Raw genomic sequence first — 26,593 nt, 5'->3', positions numbered from 1 at the left:
AAAAAAAACCTCCACATGCTGGGTTTATGAAGGCTACTAGCCCAGGTCCCTCTTTGTTCTGCTGTAGACTGAAAATGTTTTGGTTAGTTGAACCAGATGGTTCCTTGCCAGAGCACAAACAGAAGGCGGAGTGGGTGGCAACTCTTCTCAGCCTTGGGCTAGTCCCTGTGGCCTCTTGCTTCGTGTTTGTGAAGTCTCTTTTTCCTTTTGGAGAGTCATACCTCTCATTTGTGTTACAGTGTCTTTCCCTCCATTCTCTCTCTCTGCAGGCTGCATTTTGGAATTGTGTTCAGGAAGACCTTCCTGTGTTTCTCAGCAGCAGCATAATCAATGCTTTGTTATGATGTTTCAGCTAGGTGTCCCTGAAGGGTGAGCAGCTCTGGTCAATAAAACAGGACTTTCTTGCTCTCACTACTGTTTTTCTTCACCCCAGCTAAGCTGCTAACATGTCCCAGCATGCACAAGATAACAGAGGCTTGATAAACCCAAAGGGCTCCTTGTTAAACAAGGTAAGTCATTCTAAGAGGCCTGGCATTAGACTGTTTTCAATGCTTCTCTCTGTTATTTGTCATGAGTTGAACAGCGAGTCGATGTGTCAGAACAGCCTACAGCATGACAGGAAAATGCTGTGCTACAGTTCTGTGCAAAGGCCCAGCATCAGCCACTGTGGTGCTTCCTGTGTTAGATTGGTGCTGAACCATCAAAGAGACATTTTCCATAGGTTAAACTGAGCTCTCTGCATACAAGAAAGGAAATGATCTCCTTAAATGTGTCTTGCTCTGGCCCTTACTATGCTAGCAGCTGTGCACGTTGAACGAACCGAAAGAGAATGCAGTATGAAAAAAAATAATTGAATTAGCCATAAAAATAAGACAAAGGAGTAACAGAAACAATAAGCATCAATGTAACAATGAGTCTGAGTTTATCCAGACCACATGGAAGCTGTGGATTTTGAGCAGGCAGCTGAAAGACAAAATGTCAGTCATTTCAGTTTTGAGTGTATGAAAGTAGCTGAGGGCATACATAGAGGGTGAGTACATATGGGTGAATCAAGTTCAATCGCAGGCGAACCAGAACAGGAGGAAAAAATGGGATGAGAAAATCTAAAATGGGATGGGCTTGATTGCCTGGGATGTGAATATTTTGCCTCTAATGCATGAGGAGATGGAAAGGTGAACAAAGGCTACAGGCATACTAATTATTTGCAAATTGTAGCATGTCATCTTTCCCTCTGCCCAATTTGAACCATTATTGGTTGAAAGCAGCAATACATGTACATGCTACATTCATCCATCTTCATGATAGCTGGGTTAAATTGCACAATCATTATGAAGAGCATTTGCAGGCAATCCTGATTGCTCCCCTCAGCCTCTGTCCACTAATCTGTGGCTCCAGGGTCTTGCCTCTAACATTTTGAAACTGTGGTCAATCAGTTTTTTTTTCAAAAGAGATCAAATAATGTTGCTGATGCTCTCACTTTTTTATTCCATCACTTTGCTAAATCATTGTTTTTGCACATAAACATTCTTCTAAAACTGGTAATTCAAGATCTTGCGACTCAACACGACCAGAGAATGGTTCTTTGTACCTGTAAGAAGGGAGGAATCTTTTTGCTAAGATTTTGCTTCTAGCTGTGGGGAGAGCTTCTGAACCAAAGCCTGCAGCTTTGTGTGCACAAAGCTCTCCAGGTACTTTGGTGCTGGTTTCTAAAGAGTGCTTGCTTACAATGGAAAATTACGCTGCATTAGAAGGAAGCTTTGAAGAACTGTAGTAGTTAACATGAAATTAAACACACAGCGTGAACAGGAAGAGCAGAGATAGCATGAACCAGCAGATGTGACAATTAGGGCATTGTGTTTTTGTACAAGGAATGCAAGGGCTGAGTGAATCTCAGAAGTGTTGCAATTCCTGAGGACCACAATCCGAACTCGATGTTGGTTTGCAGTGCTGAGCAGCCCTTTGGTATAATTGCTTCTTCCCTCCCAAAGCCCAAACATCTGGATTTATAGTGACAATAGCAATCCAGCGAGGAAGGAAATGAAAATACCCCAGTGTATTAGCAAGGAGGCTGGGCATGATCAGAGCCACAGCACACTTTGAGAGACATTCTGGCATCCCATAACAACTGCCCAACCCACAGTAGCAGCACCAATGCTGCTTTCCTCTGCTACTCTCAATGACAGCTTCTCGGCAAAAAGATCTTTAAAAGTCCCTCTGCTATTATCTGTAAAACATGATCCACTAGCCACTCCCAATGTACTAATATTAACCTCTTCCACATTGCCCTGATGTCAATTTATTCATTCACTTTCTATGTTTTAGTTGCATGTCTGTTAATCTTTACCTATGGCAGCATACCTCCCTATGGAGAACATATGGCCCTTATGTTAAAAGACCATAAAAAACTATATCTAGAGAGGATACAGTAGTAACAGAAAGAAATTCTATCTTTCTGGGACATTTCTGGATTTTTGGAGAATAAATGTGCATGTCTGCATCTCTGCTTGAAGCACCTGTTGCTCTTCTGATGAGCAAGAGTGAGGAGATGGATGAGTACGTAACCATTATGTGTCTTCCTTGATTTTCTGATTAACATAGGAGGAGGGTGCTGTGTTAGAGAGGCTTCTGAAGGTACAATTTGGCTTGATACAGTTCTTTGTTTTGTTTTTTTATTATTCAGTACCTGGAGCTGAGCTGATGCTAGTAGTTGCCATAATGCTGGGACCAAGAGGAAATGAACTGTGTCAGCATGTTTGTGAGTGACTAACTACTGTTTCCCATGGAACAGAAGATCTAAGAGGTGAGTAAATAGGCAGTAAAACATGGGTATGAAGCCTTTGCAAGCTCCTTTCTGCTCTGGAGAATGAATCAAGTCTAATATATGTAGGGGGAAAATGTTGTAGCATTGCCTTTTGACAAGTAGTGCCTTTTTTCTGCCACAATCAGAAAAGAAAAAAAAAAGGCTCCTTTATTGTCACCAATGGCTATGATTAACCTTTCTGATCAGCAATATTGGATTTGTCATGCTAGTGTTTGCTGTGGTTTATGGGGCAATGTGTTATCTTAGCTCTTGATATATGCATACCCCAGTTATCCTTCACACACCTGTGCTACTCCTTCATTCCCTGTTCTCCTCTTTCTTCCCTCTATCAAGAGACTACATATTGCTAATGATCTGTCCAGGAAACGTGTTACATTTCTCTTCTGTTCATGTGTCTGTGGGAGTGTTCATTGCCTCACCAGTTACTTCTGAGATCCTGTGAAAAAGTATGGTGTGGGGTAACTGGAAATCTCCAGGCACACAAATGAAGAGGGATATGTGTTGTTTCCAAAATACATTTCTTGCTAGGATGTAAAAAGGAGAAAGTTCCCTTGTTCAGAGTCTTTTTCACCCAAAGCTGTATCTTGGAGAGGAGAGAAGCAAGAGATAGTGTTCATGCCACTGCCAGTGATTTTAAGCGTTCCCACAGGTCATCCTACATATTTTTGATGTGGGCACATTTATGTGTTGGTTGGTTGCCTCCATTCCCATTGGTGCTTGCTCTCTGCTTTATCTCACTTCCTTAGTGCCTTCCTACTCCTATCAAACTTTAAAATGGCATTTTTTGACTAATCCTTGCTGACACTAATGGTCTTAATCATAGCTTGTGTAGAGGTTGGGAAGTGTTCTTCAAGCAAGGAATGTTCAGTCCTAGAGGTCATGGAAACCAGCCAGGAATTTTTGCTCTCCCATTCCCAGAGGCATGAAGAGCCTGCAGAAGAAAACTTGAAGGTGACCGTTTCCTTAGCTGAAATGTCACTGACCAGAATTTGAGATGTTATCCATTTTGAGAGAGCAGTTTGGGAAATGAGTGCTGTCTTGACGGAAGAGAAGTGATGGTTTCAAGTGAGAGTCCAATAACATAATATAGAAAAGTGTCATTTGAAAAAAGAAATCATCAGACATTGTCTTTTCAAAAGTTCAGAGCTTTTGTTTTTTCCTTCATTTGATACGTGTATGGAGCTTGTTTGTTGAGAGAGCTGGATGTTGAATGCCCAGGAATCATTTCTTGCATATATGAACACAAAGTGTCAGAATGGGCTAAAAAGTCATCTGATCACTGAGGATAGTGCCTTATTCTGAAGGAGAAAAGAGGTGACAGTGGGACTAAAGTTCTCTCTTTCATATAAGAATGATATCTTAACAGCACTCATGAGAGGAAGGACATGTTCAACCTAATAGGATAATGGAATAATATGTTGAATATATCGGCTTTGACACAGACCAGCTGGTGGCTGTAGACACAAATAATCTAAGGAAAACAAATTTTGAAATATTTCAGGAAACAGCTCTACGCATGCAGTGCACTGTGTGTGGGGTGACTTCTGTGTACAAGAAAAAAGATAAAATCCCCTTTTTGTTTGTGGGAGGAGTGTCCCACTCATTCCAGGAAAAGAATAAATTCCATTTTTAATGATACTTGGGACTATAAATTCACTACAGTCTTTTTCTCTGGACTCACAGAATTCTCTGTGAGGCTGGACCAAAGGTCCTGTATGGAGTCTAGTTGGTAAGCCAAAAAAAAAAAACCCAACAAACAAAAACAACCTAAAACCAAACAAAAAGCTCTTCTAGAGCTACTATTAGAAATTTCCTTAGAAATTACTGGCACACTAGTTTTTGCTCAGCAGGAAAGCTATGTCTACCAGTAAATCCTCTGCACTCTCTTCCTTTCCTTTTTTCTCTTTCCATTAGCTTTTGTGTTTCTAGTTTCCAGTATCCCTAGACTGCTGTCTAACAATGAAATAGTTAGCGTGCACTTTTTATTTTATTTTTCCTTCATAAAGCCTCAAAAGAGTTTTGCAGCCCAGTGAGATACTTAGGTGGAACATAACTGCTCTTCTCAGACCTTTCATTTCAGGTTCTTCACAGACTTCAGGAGATACTATTTCAGCTGCTCTGTTCTGTTCATGGGTGGATTATTTTATTTGAAACTATGAAAGATAGAAATGCACTTTTATTCCTAAATGAAAGCTCAGATCCTGAACTGGAGTGCATCAAGCAAACCACAGACAGTTGGTGGATGGATGCATTAGCATACAGATAGTATGTTTTGTATGCTTCTCTCAGTGCCTCTCTTGGGTGAAGAGTTGTGTATTATCTTCAGGCAATGTGTAAGTTCTGTACTTACAACCCAGCTGGCCAATTTTCAGGGTTTTATGTGACATTCATAGGTTATGCCTCCAGGTTCACCCTTCTGTGGCTAAGAACATAATGACTTGAAAGGCAGCAGCAATACAAGCTGCAGAAGGGTCTTTGAAAAATGCTGAAGTTGCCTCAATGTCTTGAAGAGGCCAGTCAACCCTCATGTTGGTCCCTGCAGATTTTCTCCGCCTCTTTCTTTCTCTCATTATTATTTTTTTCAATGCAATTTTTAGCTCATGCCATTACGTGTATGTGTTTGGGCAGAGGGATAGAGGAATGTGCTACACTCTTCATAAAAGCATCTTCCTTCTTCCTCATTTGCCAGCAGCGTGTCAGCAGCAAGTATCGCTTTCTTTTGAAAGAATGGCTTGGTAAAAGGTACACTAATGAGATATACTCCATTGAAGAGTTATTTCTGGCACAGACAGAGCTGGAAGGAAGTCAGCATTACACACACACACTCTTTGGCCTGGGAAGGTCTGAGAACCCTTTAAGTACTTGGCTCAGAAATGGCTCTCTTCCTTTTGTCTAGGAGATTTTTCTTTCCTGTTAAGTTAATTAAGCTTCTGTTTTGTCTTCCTCATGCCCTTTTGCCAACATCTAGCTATTTCATGAGGAGGCTGGTTCAATAACCATCATTTACAGTGTCAAGCTTAGGTTACTACTGTTTTTCTGCCAAATGCAGCTGCAACTATCTTCCCAATTTCACATGTTGCTGTGAGCCAGAGATACTGGCCTTCCTTACACAAATGTGCCATTGAGGCCTCACAATCTCCCCTCCATGAGCTGCCCTTAAAAGTTGTCATGCTTGTCATCTTCCCACTTCTCTGAAGAAAGTACTTATTTACACTGGGCAACTGATTTGGATTGCAGTAAAGTTAGCAGTTCAAGTGGAATATTACTTCTGATTAGCACTATGTATGTATTGTGGATTCCCATTGTGGAACAAGAGGCTGTTTACTTGGAAGTAAATTTCAAAGTAGATCAAGTTATTCTGAAGCAGAAGTTTGCAAACTGAGTGTCAATGTATGACCGTGTACATAAAGCTTCTGAATGCCTAAAATCTTGAGTTTGGGTTCCTGTCTGATGGGGGGTGTGCATCAACTCATGGTACAAATTCAGCTGAAGCCACTTTTCCCACTTTTTATTGACTGCTGGAAGAATATTCAGTGTCTATTCTAGAATTTCCCCATTAAGCATCTGGTTCAGTGGGCAAGTTGAACAAATTTCCTTGTTGAGTTCATTTGAACAGCATCAAACCCAAGCCCACACAATTAAAAGTACTGAGTCATTTGGCCAAACTTTTAGCCAGAGCTGCTTGCCTATAGAGTTAGGGCTTTGAGGCCATCTAATAACAATTTACATTCTTATTCCTGAAATTCTTTTCAGTGATTTTTTTTTTTTTTCTCAAGGGCAGTATAAGTCTCTGTATTCCACATTTGTTTTGACCTTGCATGGCTCTGAGATGAATATTTGAGTTTACTTTCCATTCACCCCCTTTGTAGACAACTAAATGACTGAAGATTGTTCTTTTCATGTTTTCAAAGTTCCTACTGTTTTCTGTATGGTATTCCTATCAGCCCTATTGAACACTTTCCGAAGTGTACAGAGTTCACATACAGCCTCCACTCAGAATGCAACTCCTTGGGGATTTTCAGGTTGGCCGTGCAGTAGATTCAAATTCATCTTTTTCAAAAGCTGATTATTTGATCCTAATGTAGATGACTGCTCATTCCATTCTCTATCAGTATTCCTGCTGAGGAGCTTGCAGTGTAAAACATCAAGTTCCAGGCCCTGCTTCGTCTCCCCAGCTCTTTTACACTACGAAACAACGAATTTCTGTAAGAATTTAGACAAAGATTCTTCTACTATGAGGGGAGTGGCATCTTCCTCTTCCCAGATTATACCTAAAATTCATTCATTTTGTTGTAGACTACTACCCGCTTTGATGAAGGATTAGAGCTCTCTATTTATAGTAGGTGCTTAAAGACCGGGCTTCCTGCACCAGTGGAAAACAAATGCACCAGATTTTATTCTTTTGTTCTTTTAATAAACTGTCCGTGAGATTCTTCCCCTCCCCTCCTTTCCTGCTGGTTTACTTGCATTCTTACATGTTCAGTGTTTTTCTCCTCTGTCTTTGTTCCAGTTTATCAGCAATTTACACACAGTTGTTTCCCAGACTCTGTGATTTCAACAGCAAAAATAACACTGACCTTTTGAGCCCATGAGCAATCTTGATGGTGACAATTTAGCAGAAAGTTACAGTAATGAACGAGAGCGCTGCTCTTAAATGTTAGGTCATTAAATATGTTTCATGAGTGTTTGTTATCTCTTTGATGCACTTCCTGTGTGCCAGGGAGACAAACAGATCACAGGGTAGAATGAAATTTTTTCATTAGCCAACGTGGTCAATTTGTGATTCTTTTCTAGTTTACAGATGCATTTCCAGGTGTGATTTAGTCAAAGCAAGCAAGCGTTTCTTGATAAAAAGACAATAGTGCTAACAACAGATCTCTTCCAAACTCTGGTTAACTCTGTGATAACTGTGAGCTGATCTTTTCTTGTTGAATCAAAGTGAGGGAGGCAAGCAAAGTGACTGCAAACCTACATTTTGCCCCCCAGACAAGGGGTTGGTTAGGGACTCCTTTGGTCCCTGGCATGCCAGAGTGCAGACAAAACGTATTGTCAACACTGAACTTCCTCCATTCTTTAGCAACTTCCCCTCAACCAGCTTTCAGAATGGCAGGAAGCCAGGAGCAGATGATGAGGCCAACTATATGAGGGTTATAATTTGGCTCTCCTGCTCCATAGGTGACTGTACCTGTGGTTTTGTTAGTCCATGGGAAAGGTGGGAGAATCCAAATGTAGACCCTAATTTTTTGTCCATATCAAAATCCATATCTCCATTTTGAATTAAATATGCATGCAGGCCCATTTCTAAAACTGATAAGAGAGCTTCTAAAGATTTAAGTAGAATTAGTAAAAGATTTCTTTATGTGTGGGCACTGTAAAGTTCCCCCAGCCCCATTATCCCCCAGCAAAACAAAAGGCAAAACCAAAAATTAGCAGTAGCAAGAAATTCTGGTACATGAGTGACTTCAGAACAAAGAATTCTGATTTTCCTACATTGCAACACCCCTGCATCTTGTCTGTATCTGTGTATAACCCAAAGCAGGGCAGCAAGGAAGTTTACCGACTGCCTTCCTTCCTTTAGCTGTGTATTAAGTAGCATGAAACTCATCCTATATTTTAGGTTTCCTTTCTTACAACCTTACTACCCTCTTTGGCCTGTTACTTGCATTTGAAATGTTCTGAATCACTTACCTCTGAAGATAACTGCTTTCTATCTCTATATAAACCAAAGGGATCTGTGTTTGAGGAGAAGCAACATAAAGATCTTTTTTGCAGTACAACTCGGTAGTTTATTTTGTGATCACGAGGAAAGGAACATGTAGAAGGTCATTTCAAAGAATGTTGCAGTGTCTAGAAAGCAAGTTTAGACAGGCCATCAATATCATGTGGCCTTGCAGGACATGGCTGGATCCACGTCCACCTAAATCCCTTGGTAGGTGTTGCTAACAAACAGCATGACCCCATGCACGGGCTGAGACAGATTGTCCCCGTATTGCATTTGGGACACAATTTATTTATTTCGCTACCCTGGGGAGCTTTGTGTCAGCCATTTAAAGGAATGGCAGCAGAAGAAAGTGTCTGGAAACATGATTTGCATGATATTAGCAGAGTTTGTAAAAAGCTGAGCGCTTCAGAGAGAGTGTATGTACATATTACAAACTTAGAGAGGAAATTGTTTCTCAGTCCTGCCCGCTAGCTCTGATATGTGATGTGTTTAGCCTCTACTCCTATCTTGGGCTACAGTGGAGACACTTTGTTTGTTTAAGTCTTTTCTTGGGTCTTTCCCAGCTTTAGCCTGAACTTTAGATACTTGGCTCTTAAACTCATCCTCCAGAGTGCTTCTGACTAATGCCAGGGTGCTACTGTGGGGTTTTACAGGAACTTTTGGGAGCAGTCTTACGGCACAGAGCATATGATCCAGGGTTATCAAACCCAGTTTTAACTTTGAGATGGTAACTGCTGCACAGGGCTCCATCACAGAAGCACAGACAAACTGCTTTCTGTGCACATTACACCCGTGTGGTCCTGAAATCTTTGCCTGACTTTGTGGACCACCCTGAGGGCAATAGAGATGAAGTGTTTTGTAGGAATTTTCCCATATTTAAAAAAATGTTTCTGATCCTTAAAATGTGTTTTCCTCCAAACCAATTATTCATAGGCTGACTTCATGCTAAAAGGTTCGGCTTTGTTTTTTTGCAAAATAATTCCTTGGTCCTGTTAATGCAGCACTGAGAAGTAGTTTAAATACAGAGATTTGAAGAAGTCAACACCAGAATTGAGCTCCGGATTCAAGCATCATACTTAGCAGATAATTGCAATGACCAAGGTGGAACGCTCAGATTTAGATCCAAGCTCTCTAATATGCTTTGTCTGGGATACGGAAAGCATCTTCCTTTATTAGGTTACTTTCCTGATGAACATTAACATTTCATGCTTTGAAGGTTTATTGTGTTGGCTGGAATTATACCTTTATATACACGTAGTCCCTATGGAATAGCCTGGTCTCCTTTCATCGTTATTAGTAATTCTAGGCTTGTCATTTCCTGTTCACGCAGTCTGGACTTGGCTGTGTTGTTGCAGGATGGTTGATACGGTGCACAGGAAATGTACTGTTTCTTCAGAACTCAACTGTTCATGAGTATTCTTTTCAGGGGCTTCAGTTTTATTGCCCCGAAGTCCATTTCCTACATGTAGCACGCTTTAACAAATTACAAACAAACAAGTCAGTGAAAGTTCACACTAAGAATAGAAGCTGGAAGAGAAAAGTTCAGTTATGTGACCTTCTTCAGGAGCTGGATACAAAATAGACCTGCTGTTTTTCTTTTAATTTGCAGTCCAGGCTGAAAAGAATTTGAAAAGTTCCCAAAGAAACCCAAGCCCTTCTGTTTGTTTCTACGAATCTCCAGAAATGCTTTATTTGTTAGTTGACATCCTGAGTATGCTGATAGGGAAATAAACTTAATTTGGTTTCCTAATTTCCCTGAATTTTTGCATTGCTATCTCATTCGGTAATGTTTAAAGACCTGCCAGCCACGAAGAGATGTTACTGATATATACCCTTAAAATTGCCTGTTAAAGCAAATGAGGATCATCAGATGGAATACACCACGTAACTGTCAGTCACTGCTTATTATTGCTCTGTAGAAGTATGTTTGGGACTGGAAAGTGATCACTAAGAAGAGGTTTGCAGGACCTTGGTAACAAAAACAGACACAAGTGCTACACCAATGACTACAGGACAAATACCAACATAACTAACTAGTTATCCAGGCTTTTTTAAACATCCTTCCTTTCAAATGATGGCATTTCTTCTCTTTCGCATTCACTGCTTTTGTTATGTAATGTGCTGTTGCCCTTAATTTTAGCTGATCTTGGAAATGCCCCCAAGACTGAAGGGCTCTCCTTAAGGCCTTCTGCCTCAAGGGGCCCCATCACAGCAGCGGTGTGATGCCCTGTGCACCATGAGCATCGCTGCGCTGTTTGGGTTAAAAAAGGCACAGTCACATCTCAGAATGCCGTGATGACACCTGACTGTTCCTGTGCACTTTCTGTTTAAAGTTAAATATTAGACACTCTCTCCATGATATTCTTTTTTTGGCCTAAAGGGCTTAATATTTAACCGAGAACAGCAAACAGCTGTAGATGCGAAGTGCTGAACGTTGTTATATCCTCTAGGAGATTCAAAAAGCAGTGCTTAAAATCAGTGTGATGTGTCTAGATGTGTGTGGCCCATTCCTGGGCTTGGTAGCTATTATTTTCAATCAATGAAGCGCCGATATTCCGAATTTCAGTAACATTTTGAAGGAGATGCAATGGCCAGTGCTGCAGAGACCATGAGTAGAAGCAGGGTGGCTGTGGGGTGCATGCAGTTTCTCTTCAGGTGTTCTTTTCTTCTCTTAGATCCAGGCCTTAACGTGTTCTAGCCTTTATTGGAGATTAACTGTGGTTTGGGGATGATTTTCTGATGACATTTGGTCTCAAATCCATCTTGAGAGCAAAATTATTTTTACTCCTGGCTCATGATCAGAGTCTTGCTGCAACTAAAATGGGCACGCACACATCCGTGAAAACTATTGTCATTTTATGATCTCCTTCCTATTTCTAAGCCTTTTTGTTGAATACTGTCGTCATAAAAAGCTCCTAAATATGTTCTGCTTTTAGATTAGTTATTTCTGAGGCTGTGGAGCTGCCCCAGTGAGAAGTGAGAAGTGACCTGGCACGACCACATCCATGCTTCTTTAACCCTTTGGGGTACCTTAGGTTTAACCACTGGACAACCTGAGGGCATCAACTCACCCCTGCAGCCCCCAGTGCTGAAGCCTGGGCCACCATAGTGGGGAGGCTGGGGAGAAAGGGGAGTGGCCACCAGGAGCCAGCAAGGGTAAAGTCCAAGGGGCTGCGTGCCCAACGGCCTCTGTGTGTGCCCAACGGCCTCTGTGTGTGCCCAACAGCCAGGCCATGGAGGGAGAGCTGGAGTCACTGGAGTTGTGCCTGGAGAGGCACATCCCACCCCACGACCTGGCCGAGGTGAAGCGCATCCTCTACGGGGGTGAGACGAGGTGTGCTGCTGGGGATGGGCAGCCTGGGGGTCAGGGGGAGGCCTGTGAGGGTGGGTGGGCTGAAGGAGGAAGAAGGGTGACCTCGTGGTGAGGTAATGTTATCTGAGAGGTCTTTTCCAGCTTTAATGATGCTATGATTCTAAAAGTGGGGGTCTGACACAAGAGAGAACAGGCTGGGAAAGCGCATGTAACCTACAGGGGTAAGTAGAGAGGTCTGTGTGCACGCGCTCCTTGATTTCTGTAGTAAATAGCAATGTCTGGAAAGCACAATTATGGAGGAAAAGACTGAGAATTTGCTGCCGTGGAGCTGAGGTCACACACGACCTGGCTGCTGCCTGACTTCCCTTATCTGACAGCTGTGTGACACGGGAGCTTGGAACAGCAATGTCTTCACAGGGCAAGGTGACACGTGCGATGGCTTTGGTCTGTTGCATTGCAGAAAAGGAGTGCATCTTATCTCGAAATGTCTTTGTTTCATCTTCAATCCAGAAAACTTAGCTTGCCAGCGGCTGCTCTATCATCTGCTCAACAGAGAGATTTTGAACTACAGGGCTATGGATTTGATGCTGCTCCAGAGCAACTGAGAAGGCCGCGTATCGTTCGAGTGGGGCTGGTGCAGAACAAAATTCCTCTTCCCACCGACACAGCTGTGGCAGTGCAGGTACTCAGGCTGTTTGCATGTACCTCTTATTTTTACTGGGTGTTGATATTACAGTTCCATCACAAAATGTCTGCTGGCTGTCTGGCAGCATAGGACCCATCACTATCTCAATACAACACACTGTAAGAAATCTGAGTGACCTACGCAGCTCTGTTTTTTCTCAGAACCATCTCTCCTGTTGTGTTTACCCAGTGAATTGCCCAACCTGCATGCAGTTTTTCCAAAGCTAAATATTTTATCACAGGTTTTGTAAATGAAAAGACATTACCTCTAAAGTAAAACAGAAAAATGGTTTACCTGAAACCAAGAGGTGGCAACCTGTGGAAACCACAGGGCTGTACTTGTTTTAATTGGAACGTGTTCCCTTATAGGAAAATCCATTACAGAAAATATGGATTAATGAATCTTTGTGCAATATTCTTTGTTCAGCAGTAAACCAAATGTTATTACTTGTTGACCAGCATTATGGACATGAAAGCATGGAGATAATGCATATATAGAGAAATTAAACGAAAATATAACATTTATCAAATCTCATGGGATAATAGTTTTGTCCACCAATAGGACAGAACATCTGCAAGGCAATTTATTTTGGAAAGACTGCATGTCATGAGAGCAAACAGATAATTTGGGATGTGGATCGTGTTTGTGGATTCTTTGTGGCATCAGTGGAAAAGGTACCAGTTTTTAAATGATTTTCCATTAGCAACAAGCAGGTAACTATTTAAATAGCTGTACAGCTGTTGAGTTTGTAGGTCCCTGCTGACTTGTGTGGTATTCACTTGTTTGACACATGAAAGTATCAATACAAAGCACATCTATGCTTATCTTTAACAAGAACATTGAAAGAAAATAATACTTTGAAACAATGTGTTTTGACTAATGAATAAGTGCTTTGATGTTTTTTCTTGGTAATGATCTACTTAACTCTTAGGATAAGAGGGATTGAAAAAATAGTTTGGAGTTAATAAATCATAGAGAGTGTCCAAGATCCACGTGTCAGCAGGATTCAAAGATAACTGCAGAAACTGACTGTCCTTACCTCCCATTTTGAGTTTCTGAGTACTTGACTTTGAATACAGATTTACATAACACTCTTCTGTACTGTTTACAGTGACCAATGAAAATACATTTTTTGCTGATTCTTTTCAGATTTTTACCCATTTCTTAGGCAGTCAGCAATGAAGTGCCATATATTTAGGTGTTGTAACCATGGAACTAGGATTCTAATAGCTGGCTCTTTCTATTTTCAGCATCTAAATGCTTAAAAAAAAATGAAATCTATATCCAGCTCTTCAGATCCCAGTTCTCTTAGGAATGTTGACTTCTTGAGTTATTCCCTCTGAGAGCAAATGGACTAAGTATAGAACAATATAAAAAAATAATAATGTGAACAAAGTTTGTGAAACCAGGATATTGCTGCACAAGTGAGTTACAAGATTTTTTTATAGCATGATGCTTCTTGCAATTAGGTGGCTGCACTGCACAAACGAATTGAGGAGATTGTGGAAGTAGCTGCAATGTGTGGGGTCAACATCATTTGTTTCCAGGAGGCTTGGAGTGAGTACTTGCAGTGATTCTTTGTAGATTGTCAGAGGTCACATTCCTTCTGTTCCAACAGGTATCCTGTACTGGATTGATGTCTTTTAAGCAAACAGCAGACGTCTTCCCAGTATAACAGTTGAATGTTACTGGTTTGATTTTCTGAAAGAAAAGAAATACAAAAAAAACGCACACAAAACAAAGAATCTTTGTTGGCAGAACTATATAGAGTATATCCGTGAAGTCTGTTGTGCTGAAGACTGGATTTGCTACAATGGTGATATTTATAGGCATGCATCATGTTGCCCTTTGTGATCTTTTCCTCATATTTTTCCTTCTAAAACTTTGTTTCATCTAGACAGATACTTTAAAAATTAATAAATAAATCTAATTTTAATTAAAGCAGAGTATTTGAGGCTAAGTGGGTTCTGGAGGCCAGAATGACAATGAAGGTCTAAATTGTGAAAAGATGGTTCACAGAAAGTGTACTCTGATGGCAGGGGTTTATTTTGGATCTTTACTTCCAGTAGGACTGTCTTCACTAAGCGCATTGTTTCTCTTCTGCTTTGGTCTGTGTGGGTCCAAAACTCCTCATCCTTGCTAAAAATATTTTTAAATAGCTTTTTCCTTTAAACAAAGAAAACAGTTGAATCATTTGGAAGTGTTTGATTTTTATCTGTACTCATGGAAACAGAAACACCTCTGTATTTCTTGAACGACGTGAACACTCTTGTAAATTCTGCCATGCATTCATGTTTTCCAGCCATGCCCTTTGCTTTTTGTACAAGAGAGAGGCTTCCTTGGACTGAATTTGCTGAGTCAGCTGAGGGCGGGATAACAACAAAATTCTGTCAAGAGGTAAAATGAACAAATGGCCTCAAACCCTCCCCAGCTTCCCCATCCATCTATAACCACCACTGATTAGGTCAGATTTCTTCGTATATTATGAGAAATCTGTAATACTCTGAAATCAGTTTTCATCTTCTTTGTGAAGACATGGACAACCACGGCTGTGCTCCATAATTATTTTTTAAACCAATCTGCCTTTTGCCATGGGAGGTATATGAAATTGCCCATTTAACTATTCCTGAACGTTATACATTGTTTTTCATCCAGGTATTTTTAATTCAGATAAATACAAAAAGATAAGAGGTTTGAAGGAAAGGTGACAATGTGCTAGTAAACTGGCAGTCAGGAGGTGCTCTGTCTTACTTGCACCTATGTTCTTTAACATTAACCTTTCATATGTAACAATGTTTGAAATGTTTCTATATTTTTAAAATAGTTTTCAGCTAGCTGTGGTGTTAAATATATACAAGAATGAAAGAATGGGAGTGGGATCAATCTCCCATTGAACCTGTGAATGGATTCAGTTCAGCTCCATGGCTTGAGCGTTGCAGTTAGATGCATTGAGAAGTTTGTATTTCTAGCTGAAGGATTCAGATGGAAAGCTCACTCTGATGTACCCTTCATCTTTGATGAAGGAAGCTCTGGCAATACTGGCGTGGGTTAAGCATGAGCACTTCAGAACAGTCAAAACAATGCACAAGATGAAAACTTCTTTTAATGCTTCTTTATGAACCACAAGTGAAAATAATTATCTCAGGCTAGTGTGTAATAGAGGAATTGTGTTCATTTGTGCAGCTGGCAAAGAAGTACGATATGGTTGTGGTGTCTCCAATCCTGGAGCGAGATGAAATACATGGAGGAACTCTGTGGAATACTGCAGTGGTCATTTCTAACTCAGGAGCTCTCCTTGGCAAAAGTAGGAAAAATCACATTCCAAGAGTTGGAGATTTTAATGAGGTAAGGTGCTGTATGTGATCGTCAAGCTGGTCTTACCATGCAGCTCTCGTTTGTGTCACCACGTATTGTATCAGTCCTACTGGCAGGAAGTGTGACGTAGTTCTAGAAAATGTGGTTTGCTAAGCATCACATTGTTTTTTCCTCGGGTAAAAATATATGAAGATAGTTTATCAGAAGTAGAGTGCGATGACTGTAAAAGCACAAACATTGAGTCTGTGCCATACACTCTTCTTTGCCTCATGGAAACCACAACAAAAATTGAGGAACCTTTAAAAATAAACTTTTTTTTTTTTAATCACACCTTCTTTATGTTACCTGTGCGTGGTTGGCTCAGTTTTTACTTGTAAGCATGTCAAACTTGCTTTAATTTGGAGAGCATTTGTTTCATGCTTCATGCACGAGCATTATTTGTGGTCTTGATCTCTCATTCTCTCTGAAATTGTCATGGAAATCACAGTTCTTTTGCAGTTATTCAGTTTCTTTCGGTGGAATCTCTTAATTAATTAATTTTTTTATTGCATTTCTGGTTTATGGCACCTTCACTAATCACATTACTTCCACTGAAGCCCACACAAGTTTTTTAGGCTCTTCACCAGAATCAGCTTCAGAAACTCAGTGAAAGCAATGTCGAAAGAACCTGACTGATCTGAAATGAGCTTATCCATCCATAGAATTATCAGAAGAAAGATCAGGATTAAAAATTAACCAAAAATCTAAAAATATATTGTCTTACCTCACTTAATCTCTCCTTGTCAGCTAAAGTGAGTGATTAACAGAGCCCTTTCTTCAAAACCCTGCTGTGTGTATGCTTACAGTTGCTGTTGTTGCCTGTCTGAGTGCACTAGACTTAGGCTTCACAATTGAGACTTACTTATATTTTGAAAGTTATTTTATCTTGAAAATTGGTATTCAAAAACCTCTGGAAGTTGACCTGCTCTCCTAGGCCTGGTTGGACTTTCTTCAGAGAAGGATGTTAATAGATTTCCTCACAATGGATTTCTGGTACGAGTCTGTCAACCACCAGCATTGGCTTCAAACTTTAATAATTATGTTGATTTTTATTATTATTTTATCAGAGCTGCCTTTTGGCAAAACAGTATCTAGACAGTGGGTTGTGGAATATCAACAGATTGCAATAATATTCGTGTTTACAGCTATGAAACTGTAACAAAAGAAAGGCACTTTGAAAGTTAAAAACTACTTTTACTTTTCCACGTAAAGTATAAATAGAGTTTCACTGAGTGTTTTGCATAATTCTAAATTAAAGAATTATTACAAAGCAATCTATTATATTGCCAGTACACTGCAATGATTCAACATTTCTTGTTAGAAGAGCATTAAGTCCATTTTCTTTTGAGCTGAGCAAATCAGATAGAGGAATTTTAGCAACAGACGAGACTATGGGGAAAGATTATGCTCAGCTCTGTTATTTTGATGTTTTGTTCTTTATCAACAAAGCTAACCCCTAAGGAAGGGTTGAATTTGAAATGATTTTTTTTATGGCTCGTCTCTGTGGAGCAGATTGGGAAAGGATCCTTGTTAAGATCATCCTTGATGAATCAGTGAGAACTAAATGGACGGGGGGAAGAGATTGGTCTCTAACCTATTCCGCCGTGTGTGGGAGGACATATAAATAAACAAAAATCAATCCTTCTTGAGACATCACCGTTTGTTGCTGTGGAGATGATTGTGACCTCTGGTGGAGAATAAAGAATAAGGACTGATGAATTCCCTGAAGCAATAACATTCTTGTTTTTCTTCTCCTCTTGTAATAAAGGAAAACTGAGAATAGAAGAAAAAATGGAAATATATTCAATTGGCAGAATTGTTTTGAGAAAGGATTACGTGAGTGCCCAGCACATGGCATGCTCTCTAAGCACATGAAAGGAGATGAAATCTGTGCCCAAGGGGCTGCGTGATTTCAGGAGAGCTATAAGAAATCAGAGCCTGTCCCATTTACTGGGCAGAGTGAGCCTCTATTCCACCTTTCCTTCAGAACATGACTCTTCACCACTTCCATCATGCCATTCTCTCACACTTAGGTGAGACCCTGGTTGTTCCCCAGCAGTGACTGTGTTTACTCATGTTGGACCAGATGTTGCGTTTCAGTTTCCTTCAATATCAGTGGCAGCAGTTGGTACAGTGGACAGTCTCAATAAAAACTGTTTTACAGTGCACCTTTCTTGTATGGTAAGAGCCACACCTCGCTGTGTCAAACTATTGGATCATAGTCTCTTTGCTGTCTCTGAAATCATCACAAAGGGACGATGTTAGCAATAGCTGGCCTGTTCAGCATTTCCAGTATCCACAGACATTATACTAGGGGTGTTAGATAGAGTGCTCCTGTCTATTCCTGTTTCTTATCTGTGGATCTTTTATCAGTGCCTAATCCCTTCTGAATCTGCTGACGCTCCCTGCTTTCACAAACTGGTAGAAGCACATTCTGTAAGTGTTCTGCCAGCTGCTTAAAAGTAATTATTTTGGTTTAAATCAGATACGAATGTTATTTCAGTGGGTGCTGCTGCTCTTCTGGGATTTCTGTATTCATCTTATCCACTGCCTTTGTGAAGCTGTAAATCTCACTCATAATCACCCTCAGCCTTCTGTCTGCAGATCAAAGAGGTGCAGCCTTTCTAGTTGCTCCTTAGAAGGCAGCTGTGCCATTCCCTTTGTCATTTCAGTCAACTTTGCTTATTCCATCTCTAATACATCCTCACTGAGATGGAAGCCCAGCCTACTCAAGCTGTAGGCACACATTTTTTTACACATTCATGTAAACCAGCAATACTGTGTTTTCTTCTACATTTCAGATGCCTGAGATTTTCTTGGGTTTTTGATTACCACTGCACACTAAGCAGGCAGCTTTCAGTAACTCCACACATTCTTTCCCCTGTGTCTGTTTCTGCAGGTTTCCTTTAGAGTTTGTCTCTCTTGGTAGCTGTTAATGATGCCCTACCCTTGCCTTCACCAGTGTCTTTTACAGGAATTGGGGCATATCTTACTGGATGGCAGTGTTTGATGTTGTAAGACAGAAGTTTGCAGCATATGGTAAATGAGATCCTTTAAGCCAGCGATTGGCTTCAGTTTCTTTAAGGAGTGTTCTGTGGATTTATCCTGTGATTTTCCTGGTAGTTCTTCCCAACCACCTGTTAGCAATTGTCATATAGGAAATGTAAATAAGTAATCTTAGCCACACACTGATATTACCTAGGCTATTCACAGAAATGTTGTGTGTCATTACGTAACAGATGAAAGCAAAAGAATTCCTTGTTCTTTAAACAGAGCATCTCTTCTCTCTTTCTAATGAGACTTCAGAGGATTGTAATGACTTAGGAAGATTTTGTGATGTGGTGGGAGTTCTAAGAGATGTACCTCAAATTTGATAATATGTGAGTTGATTTCGAGCTTCTGTAGAATTCTGCAGTGCTTCTAGTTTGAGGTGTAAGTCAGACAGTGCTGAGGGTGTACTATGGAGGGAGGCAGAAAGGGCCTTGAATTGGATCTCAGTAGATCTCAGAGCTACTTCTTGCTGACTACGCATTGCAGCGAGTACCAAGTGAAAAGTTTTGTCCTTGCTTGTGGTCTCATAATTTGAAGCTGGTGACTGGAAGCTGTGATGTATCAAAGCAATGTTGGAGGTCTTTCTTTTTTTTTCTTTCTTTTTTTTTTTAAGAAGTCTGCCTTTGATTTTGGATCCATTTATTTATGTATTTATTTATACTTTTTCCTAGTCTACTTACTACATGGAAGGAAATACAGGACACCCAGTATTTCAGACACAGTTTGGAACAATTGCTGTGAATATCTGCTTTGGGCGCCATCACCCCCTGAACTGGCTCATGTACAGTTTGAATGGAGCAGAGATCATCTTCAACCCTTCAGCCACCATCGGAACACTCAGGTGACAAACAAGCTGCTTTGGGCTGTTACATTATTTCTCATTTATCTGAATTTCCAAGCCTGTCACTGGAGTCTCAGGGGCACTTTGCACTTTGCAGAGGGCTTGGAATCAGAAATACCACCTCCGTGTTCTGCCTTCATGAAGGGTTCTGCATTCTTCTCCATCTGGATTTTGGTCTATTGATCTGTTTGCAGTCACTAGTTCTCTTCCAGTACTTTAGTTGCACATCTGTGAGTGTTTGGTCTCTGAGGTAATTAACCAGCATCCAGCTGGTCTTCTGAAAGCTAACAACATTTAGACTGGCTAGATAATATTTTTGTCTTATGATAGGCTGTAGTAATTTGCAGTCAGGTTTGGCTGGCCAGGTGATTATGCATCCTTCACCTGGAAGCCAATAAGTATGGTATCAAATAGCCTTCGTTGACTGTCATTGAAACTGCCCTTGGTAATTTTTAATGTGAAAAGTAGGATCTCACTTAGGCTGCATAATATTTGAAAATGTCCTTTGAAAAGAGTTCCATGAATGCACAGTGCTTTTGGGCCATTCATTTCACTACTAGAATAATGTTTGTGATGTTGGACTACTTACATCCCATTAAGAGGAGAGCAAATAGAGATTACCCTGTCGTCATGCAGCACTTGATTGGTACTCTGGGTGCTTCAGGCTCTCCTAATTATTGGCTTTCACTTGATTGTTTTTAAGCACATAATTTTTATTGCAGGAAGAGGACTCTTGAGACCTATGTAGAAAACTGTCTCAGGGGGTAGCTTTTTGTCTATAGCCTTTTTTTCCTATCTGATTTCTTCTGTGAAATTGTAATTTGCTGGAGCTTTTCAATAAAATCCCTTTTTCTTAGAAGAGCTGGCTGCCAGACTCAAAGCAATTGAGAGAAAAAAAGGCAATAAAGCTTCTCCTTTCAATCAGATCCCATGACCTTCTCAAGTAAGATTCTTGAGTCTGACTGGGAGATTAATGACAGATATTTGCACCTTGAGTACCCTGCACCTTGTCTTAGTGCTCAGAATCTGGCAGCTACATGCTGTCAGGAGTATACTGAAGGTATCACCTTTGTTTTGGAGCTCTGAGTCGTTCCAGACCTCCTATTAATCAGTCTGATAACTGTGTATCAAGCTATTTTATAAAAAGAGGACTGTTTCTGTTCTAAACATCAGTCAGAAATGAAGCACCTGTTGGAAAAAATAGGCGGAGGCTTGTGAAAGAGAGGGAGCTGTTTTATCCCTTAGTTCTTGGTTTTATGTAAATGTCAGGAGATTCTGATTATCGAGCAGGATTGGTCTCGGTAGCTGACTTTGGCTTTTTAACAGAAGATGTGCAATGCTGTACACATAATCTCAGTCTCTGCAGAAGACAGTGAATACCAGCCTTCTTTTCTGTGTATTGCAGCGAGTCCCTGTGGCCAATTGAAGCACGAAATGCTGCCATAGCTAACCACTGCTTTACATGTCCCATCAACAGAGTGGGAACGGTACGTATCGTTGCTTTATTTCTTCTCTTAATTCAAGTATTTTGGAGTAATTCAGCTGAAGGTAATGAATAGCATGAGAACACCTGGATTCCTCTGCTGTGTAAGGCCCCTTCTCTCAGTGTTTTTAACGTGAAGAGGAGCAGTGATACAGTGACTGAGAACTGCCTTGTTGCTGGCAGTCTACTTGTTGCAGCTGTTTCCTACTCTGGAGCTGTTCTCTTTGTAATCAGCACTTGCCCCTGTTGCTAATCCCCCTAGTTTCTGTGGCAGCATGACAATTGTTTTAGCCAGGAGGACTGAATATGAGGCATAACCACAAGTCAGGGCTCACTGCAGTTTGCTGTTATCCAGGTCCTATCCCCTTCTGGACACAGAAATGCTATAATCAGAAATAATGTTGCAAACAACAGGTCATTCCTGCCTTTGGATTCATCCAAATATTCTCTGTTCTTTCATAAGGCTCTTTGCAGAACTCCAGATTTCCTGCAGTTATGCAAATACCTTTGCCACATTTTGTCACCTGTAAGAATGTGATTAATTAAATGTTTCTTCTTTTGCCCTTCTTAGAGTTGTAACGAAGCATGTTTCCCAACATGTGTGAACAACAGGCAGCGGTACAAAAATGTATTTATCTCTAGTCCCACCATAGAAACGAGGCCCCTCTGATGGCTCACTTTAGATAATCAGGAAGGTCTTAATAGATGCATATGCACTTCCCAGTAGATGTGGTAGACTAATGAGGTTTTCTCGAATGAAATGGATCTATGCTGCCACCTATGGATTCCTTCTTGTTCGCAGGAATACTACAAAAACGCCTTTACTTCTGGGGATGGTGGAGAAGGTACGTTCAGAAATTGCATGCAGTGCTTGCTAATAACTTGTATAGAGTCTGAAGAATGAGAGCTCTCTTACAAGTGTCTACCCCCTGACAGCTAAGTTAGCCATACTTCAGACTGCTGCTTTGTAAGCTGTAGAGAAGCACTTCCAACTAAAGGTGGTGGTACCATGCTATCTGGTCACCAGTTCTTTTTCTTGAGGTTCCTGCATGTTTGCAGAGGGCTAAGTTTTGGAGTCAAGGCAGTACTGTAAGACTGGAAGACAGAAATCCCACAAATTAACCTGTTGTACAAGTTTAAGATTATTAGCCTTAATAGCACCAGCCTGCATCACCAGCCAAGCCATTTTGCCCCAGTTCATAAATCTGTTGAGGGTTAAAGAAAAGCTTATAATTACATGTAAGAGACTTAACAGCAACATTGGTGTCATGACTGGTGAAAAACTTGGGTCTGAATGGTTTTCCATGGAGAAATATTCTTGGCTAATTCTATTCTGTTTTTTGTAACTTCCAAGTAGGGACTGGTTGAGAAAACAAAAAACCAACTGATTATAATTAATAAGTAAGAAAGAGATGCGGCTGCATCAAGGTTGGCGATGTCCATTACGCAGTGGTGCAGTGTGTGTGGCTGATGGTTGGCATGTACATACCATGTACAGTTTGGAGCTGTACAGTATGAACTACAATTTTTTTCCTGCCTCAAATTTCCATGCTTTCACCTCTGATCTTGTACTAAAAATTGAGTGTATGCATCTCTGACTGTTTTGGAAGTTTATGATTAGACAATTAGTGTTCAATTAAATTCTTGCTTTCATTTTTTATTTATTTAGGCATTTAGTGCAGCGGCTTAGTAATGGGAAAGCATCATGCATTATTTAGAAGCAGTGCAGTTAGGTTTTTTTTTATATTTGTTTGATAGATTTGAAAGCTGTACAGTGCATGAAACAGAACTAATGGTCAAACTTGCAGTTACCTTAGGGCTGTACTGTAAACTGCTCAGGATGAGATATTGCTTAAAGCAATGCAAAAGGACAACCACAGGAAAATGAACCAAGTACTAGGGGAACTGCATGCGAAGCTGTGTAGTTATTTGCAAACATCACATGCTTATTAAACATTTCTTTAAGCACACCATGACTTGGGCCATTTCTATGGCTCAAGTTACGTAGCTGCACCAGATGGCAGCAGGACCCCGGGACTCTCTCGTACTCGGGATGGACTTCTTGTTGTAGAGATGGATCTAAATCTTTGCAGACAAGTCAGTGACAAATGGAATTTTAAGGTAAGCCCAATTATAAAGAAATGCCTGTTTTTAAGACCAATCCGTGTATGATATTAGAGCAAACAGGTTTTCCTAGCAGTCGCATAGTGTTACAGTTGTTAAAAGGCAGCCTTTCTTCAGCAACCTACAGCTTAAACTGTGGAACTAATTGAATGTTTTGGAGGATGTTGTGGAGGCTAAAGGTATAAATGGATTCAGAAAGGGAATAGCCAAATTCAGGGAAACTAGGGCAACCTTGAAATGAAGAGCTTACCCTTTGGTCCTCAAGAGCTGATTGCCAGAAGCTCTGAGGACCAGTAGGGGAAATATATGCAGTTTTCTTATGCAGTGTACGTAAACATTGGCCAATGAGCTGAGATGGATCTTTGATCTGACCTTATGTGGAGCTGTTTATATTCTTATGGGCTTTTCTTGTCAGCTGTAGTGACTTTTGTATATATATGGACGTGCAAAAGTCTTATGGTGATAACTTTCTGGATGTGGGGACACGCACATGCACAGAGGAAAAAAGAAGCATAGTTTCTTTGAAGCATCCTGACACGCTTTTGAATTCATCTCAACCAGATCAAGGCAATTGTGAGCCTTTCTGCATGATTTAACAAGGTTTAGATGTTTTGAATTCTCAGCCAAAGCTAACTTAGATCATGTTGATGGTAGGTGGATGGTTGGACTGTATGATCTTGGAGGACTTTTCTGTCCTTGATGATTCTATGGTTCTATGTATTTGGAATACCTCCTCCAGCAGCAGAGCTCAATTAAGTAGTTCTCACAACTATTTAAAATAGATAATCATTTGTAGACAATGTTGACATTTTCATTAATCATTTCTTAGCTAGAGACAAATTTCTCTGTGAGTGCTGCTCATCTGTATATAGGCATTAAATGGAAAAGTAGTTTTAGGTCCTCTTCTTACAGAATTGCATGTGATGTTTTGCAGGTGTGTGGTAGGCATATGGTGGTTGGCCTAATGGACTTAAATTGTGCTGTGAAATCCCCAGGCTTCTGAGTCGTGCAGGCATTTATTTAGTTCTGCTTCACCACTGAAATCTGAAGCCATCTTTGCAGAGCTGAGAAGTGTCAGGAAGCAAATGGAGCAGTGGAGGGGCATCCAAACAAAAGCAATTGTATTGATTAGGGGGAAAAAAAGCAGTTACAGCAAAGCACTGACCTTTAGCTGTGTGGTATAGAATATTTTTATTTTTAATTCAATTGTTGTGCTCTCAGCACATTACAGTTTTCTGTTGATGGTGTGCATTACTGTCATTGGTCTTTTGGCACGTGAGGCTTTTGTTTGTATGACTGGGGTTTTCTACATCATTTTACTCTCATTTGTGGCCGAGACAGAGATAGTACTTTGATATGGGGAGAGTGAGGAAGTACAAAATCATCATTTATCCACTGCAGAAAACCTTTTGTAGCTCTTAGGTGCTTATTTAACTTGTCCCAGTATCTGCTATTTACATTCAATGAAACCTGAATGGGACATCAGTAGCACATCAGAGTAAGATTTATCAGCAACAAAACAGTTATACAGGTTGTCCTCATTACGTGCTGGCAAGAAAAAAGCAGTTCACATTGCAGACTGTGCACTTGGGAAGAGGATACCAGAATGCAAAGTGCTGTATCTCAGTATCCTAGCTTACTGCATCATCCAAATCAACAGTATTTTGTGCTATTAAGGGATGAACTGAGTGTAAACCAGATCCCCTCTGTGACACATATGCACACTGACTGCTGGCAGTTGGGTGAATCAGTTGTCAAGGACATAACACAAAGACATAGTTGTAGGTATGCTCCTTTTCTATCCCTGACATAACTGACTTAAAAGCGAATGTTATTGATGAGTAAAAAAGCAAGCCTGGTTTTCACCTTCAGCTTTCAGCTATCCAGGATGTTAAAACATAGCCTTAAGTCAGCAGACTTGAAAGACTCTCACTTTGGAGGGTTTGCTTTTTGACTGAATTCTCATCTTACTACTTAAGTCAGTTAAATAATAGGCCTACATTAAAAAACAACACGTGGTAGATACTGCTTTTTATAGACATACTTTCATAGCTAACAGAACTGAAGCTTTGATTTCCTTTTCCAGATGACTGGTAGATATGAAATGTATGCAGACAAGCTCGCTGAAGCAGTCCAACCTCGTTTTACACCCAACATAATCGGACAGTAAGAGAGATCAGCTCAAAACAATCAAATGGTACATAGTAAATGAAAAGGTACAACTTGGCATTGATTTACTATGAATTACAAGTTGTTATTTTCATGTTATTTTAATTCTCTGCAAATATTAAGGTTCAAAACTATGTGAAGTAAAATAATTTAAAAATGGATTCTGTTTGTTAGTTCTTTTTTGTTTACACTAATGATTCCAAACCTTTGTTCCTTATTAGAGCTCTATTCAATAAAGAATACATCCATACAAAACATGATGGCATTTATCCAGTATTGTGTACAGGGTTGCATAGTTTGATGGAGAGGAGATAAAAAAAATTTTTTTACACATGCTTTTTAATATGTTGAGTTGCATGTGTCTGTCTGCTCCTGCTTTCCAATTTAAACCCTCTACCCAAATGCATAATTTAAGGAGAACGGAGACATAAACTGTTTTCATGTTTTTTTGGTTGGGTTTTTTATTTGTTTGTTTCTTTCTTTGTTTTTAATTGCCACCCATTTAATGCAGTTTTGCTAGAGCTAAATAACATCCCATACATGTCCTAGATGCTTGGAGATCTGTGTGTCCTGTAAACCATCACTACTTTGGTTCTTTGTATTTCCTATCACACTATGTATATTTCAGCTGTAGTTGGACCACTGCCTTGGATGGCCTCCTCCAGGGTCCGAAAGCAGGGCTGAAGGCAGATGCTTTTAACACCTCCAGCAGCTTAGTGCTGCGAGACAAAAATGGAAGCTCATGTGAATGGAAAGCCACAGAGATGCTATTAGTCAGTATAGTTAATGCATGGACTATTCTTAGTGTACACTGAAAGTTTGTTTTGCAGAGCTCAAGTGATGGAGCAGGCATTCAGGAAGCACAGGAGGAATACGATTTACAGCTTAGTAAGTATTAATATATATCTGAAGCAAACGTTTGATCTCCTAAAAAGGAGAAAGCCAAATAACCATTTAAGCTGTGCCAGTTAAGTATGTAATATGCCTTCTAAAGATTTTCCAACATTTTTAATAATAAACCAGTAAATAA

At 40.3% G+C, this 26,593-nt stretch overlaps 1 protein-coding gene across 1 annotated transcript; it reads left to right on the top strand.

The window, feature by feature from the left end:
* Positions 1–11,699: 11,699 nt before the first annotated feature.
* Positions 11,700–25,724, top strand: UPB1 (beta-ureidopropionase 1). The gene is made up of 10 exons (XM_003211020.4): positions 11,700–11,877; positions 12,367–12,538; positions 14,011–14,098; positions 14,844–14,938; positions 15,725–15,886; positions 19,618–19,787; positions 21,193–21,274; positions 22,073–22,115; positions 23,237–23,391; positions 25,481–25,724. Exons 1-10 carry the CDS (start codon positions 11,777–11,779, stop codon positions 25,562–25,564), a joined length of 1,152 nt encoding a protein of 383 aa, XP_003211068.1. The 5' UTR covers positions 11,700–11,776; the 3' UTR covers positions 25,565–25,724.
* The last annotated feature ends 869 nt before the right edge of the window (positions 25,725–26,593 follow it).

The sequence above is a fragment of the Meleagris gallopavo genome, chromosome 17 (assembly GCF_000146605.3).
Source record: "Meleagris gallopavo isolate NT-WF06-2002-E0010 breed Aviagen turkey brand Nicholas breeding stock chromosome 17, Turkey_5.1, whole genome shotgun sequence".
Lineage (NCBI taxonomy): Eukaryota > Metazoa > Chordata > Aves > Galliformes > Phasianidae > Meleagris > Meleagris gallopavo.
This window is presented reverse-complemented; position numbering and strand designations above follow the sequence as displayed.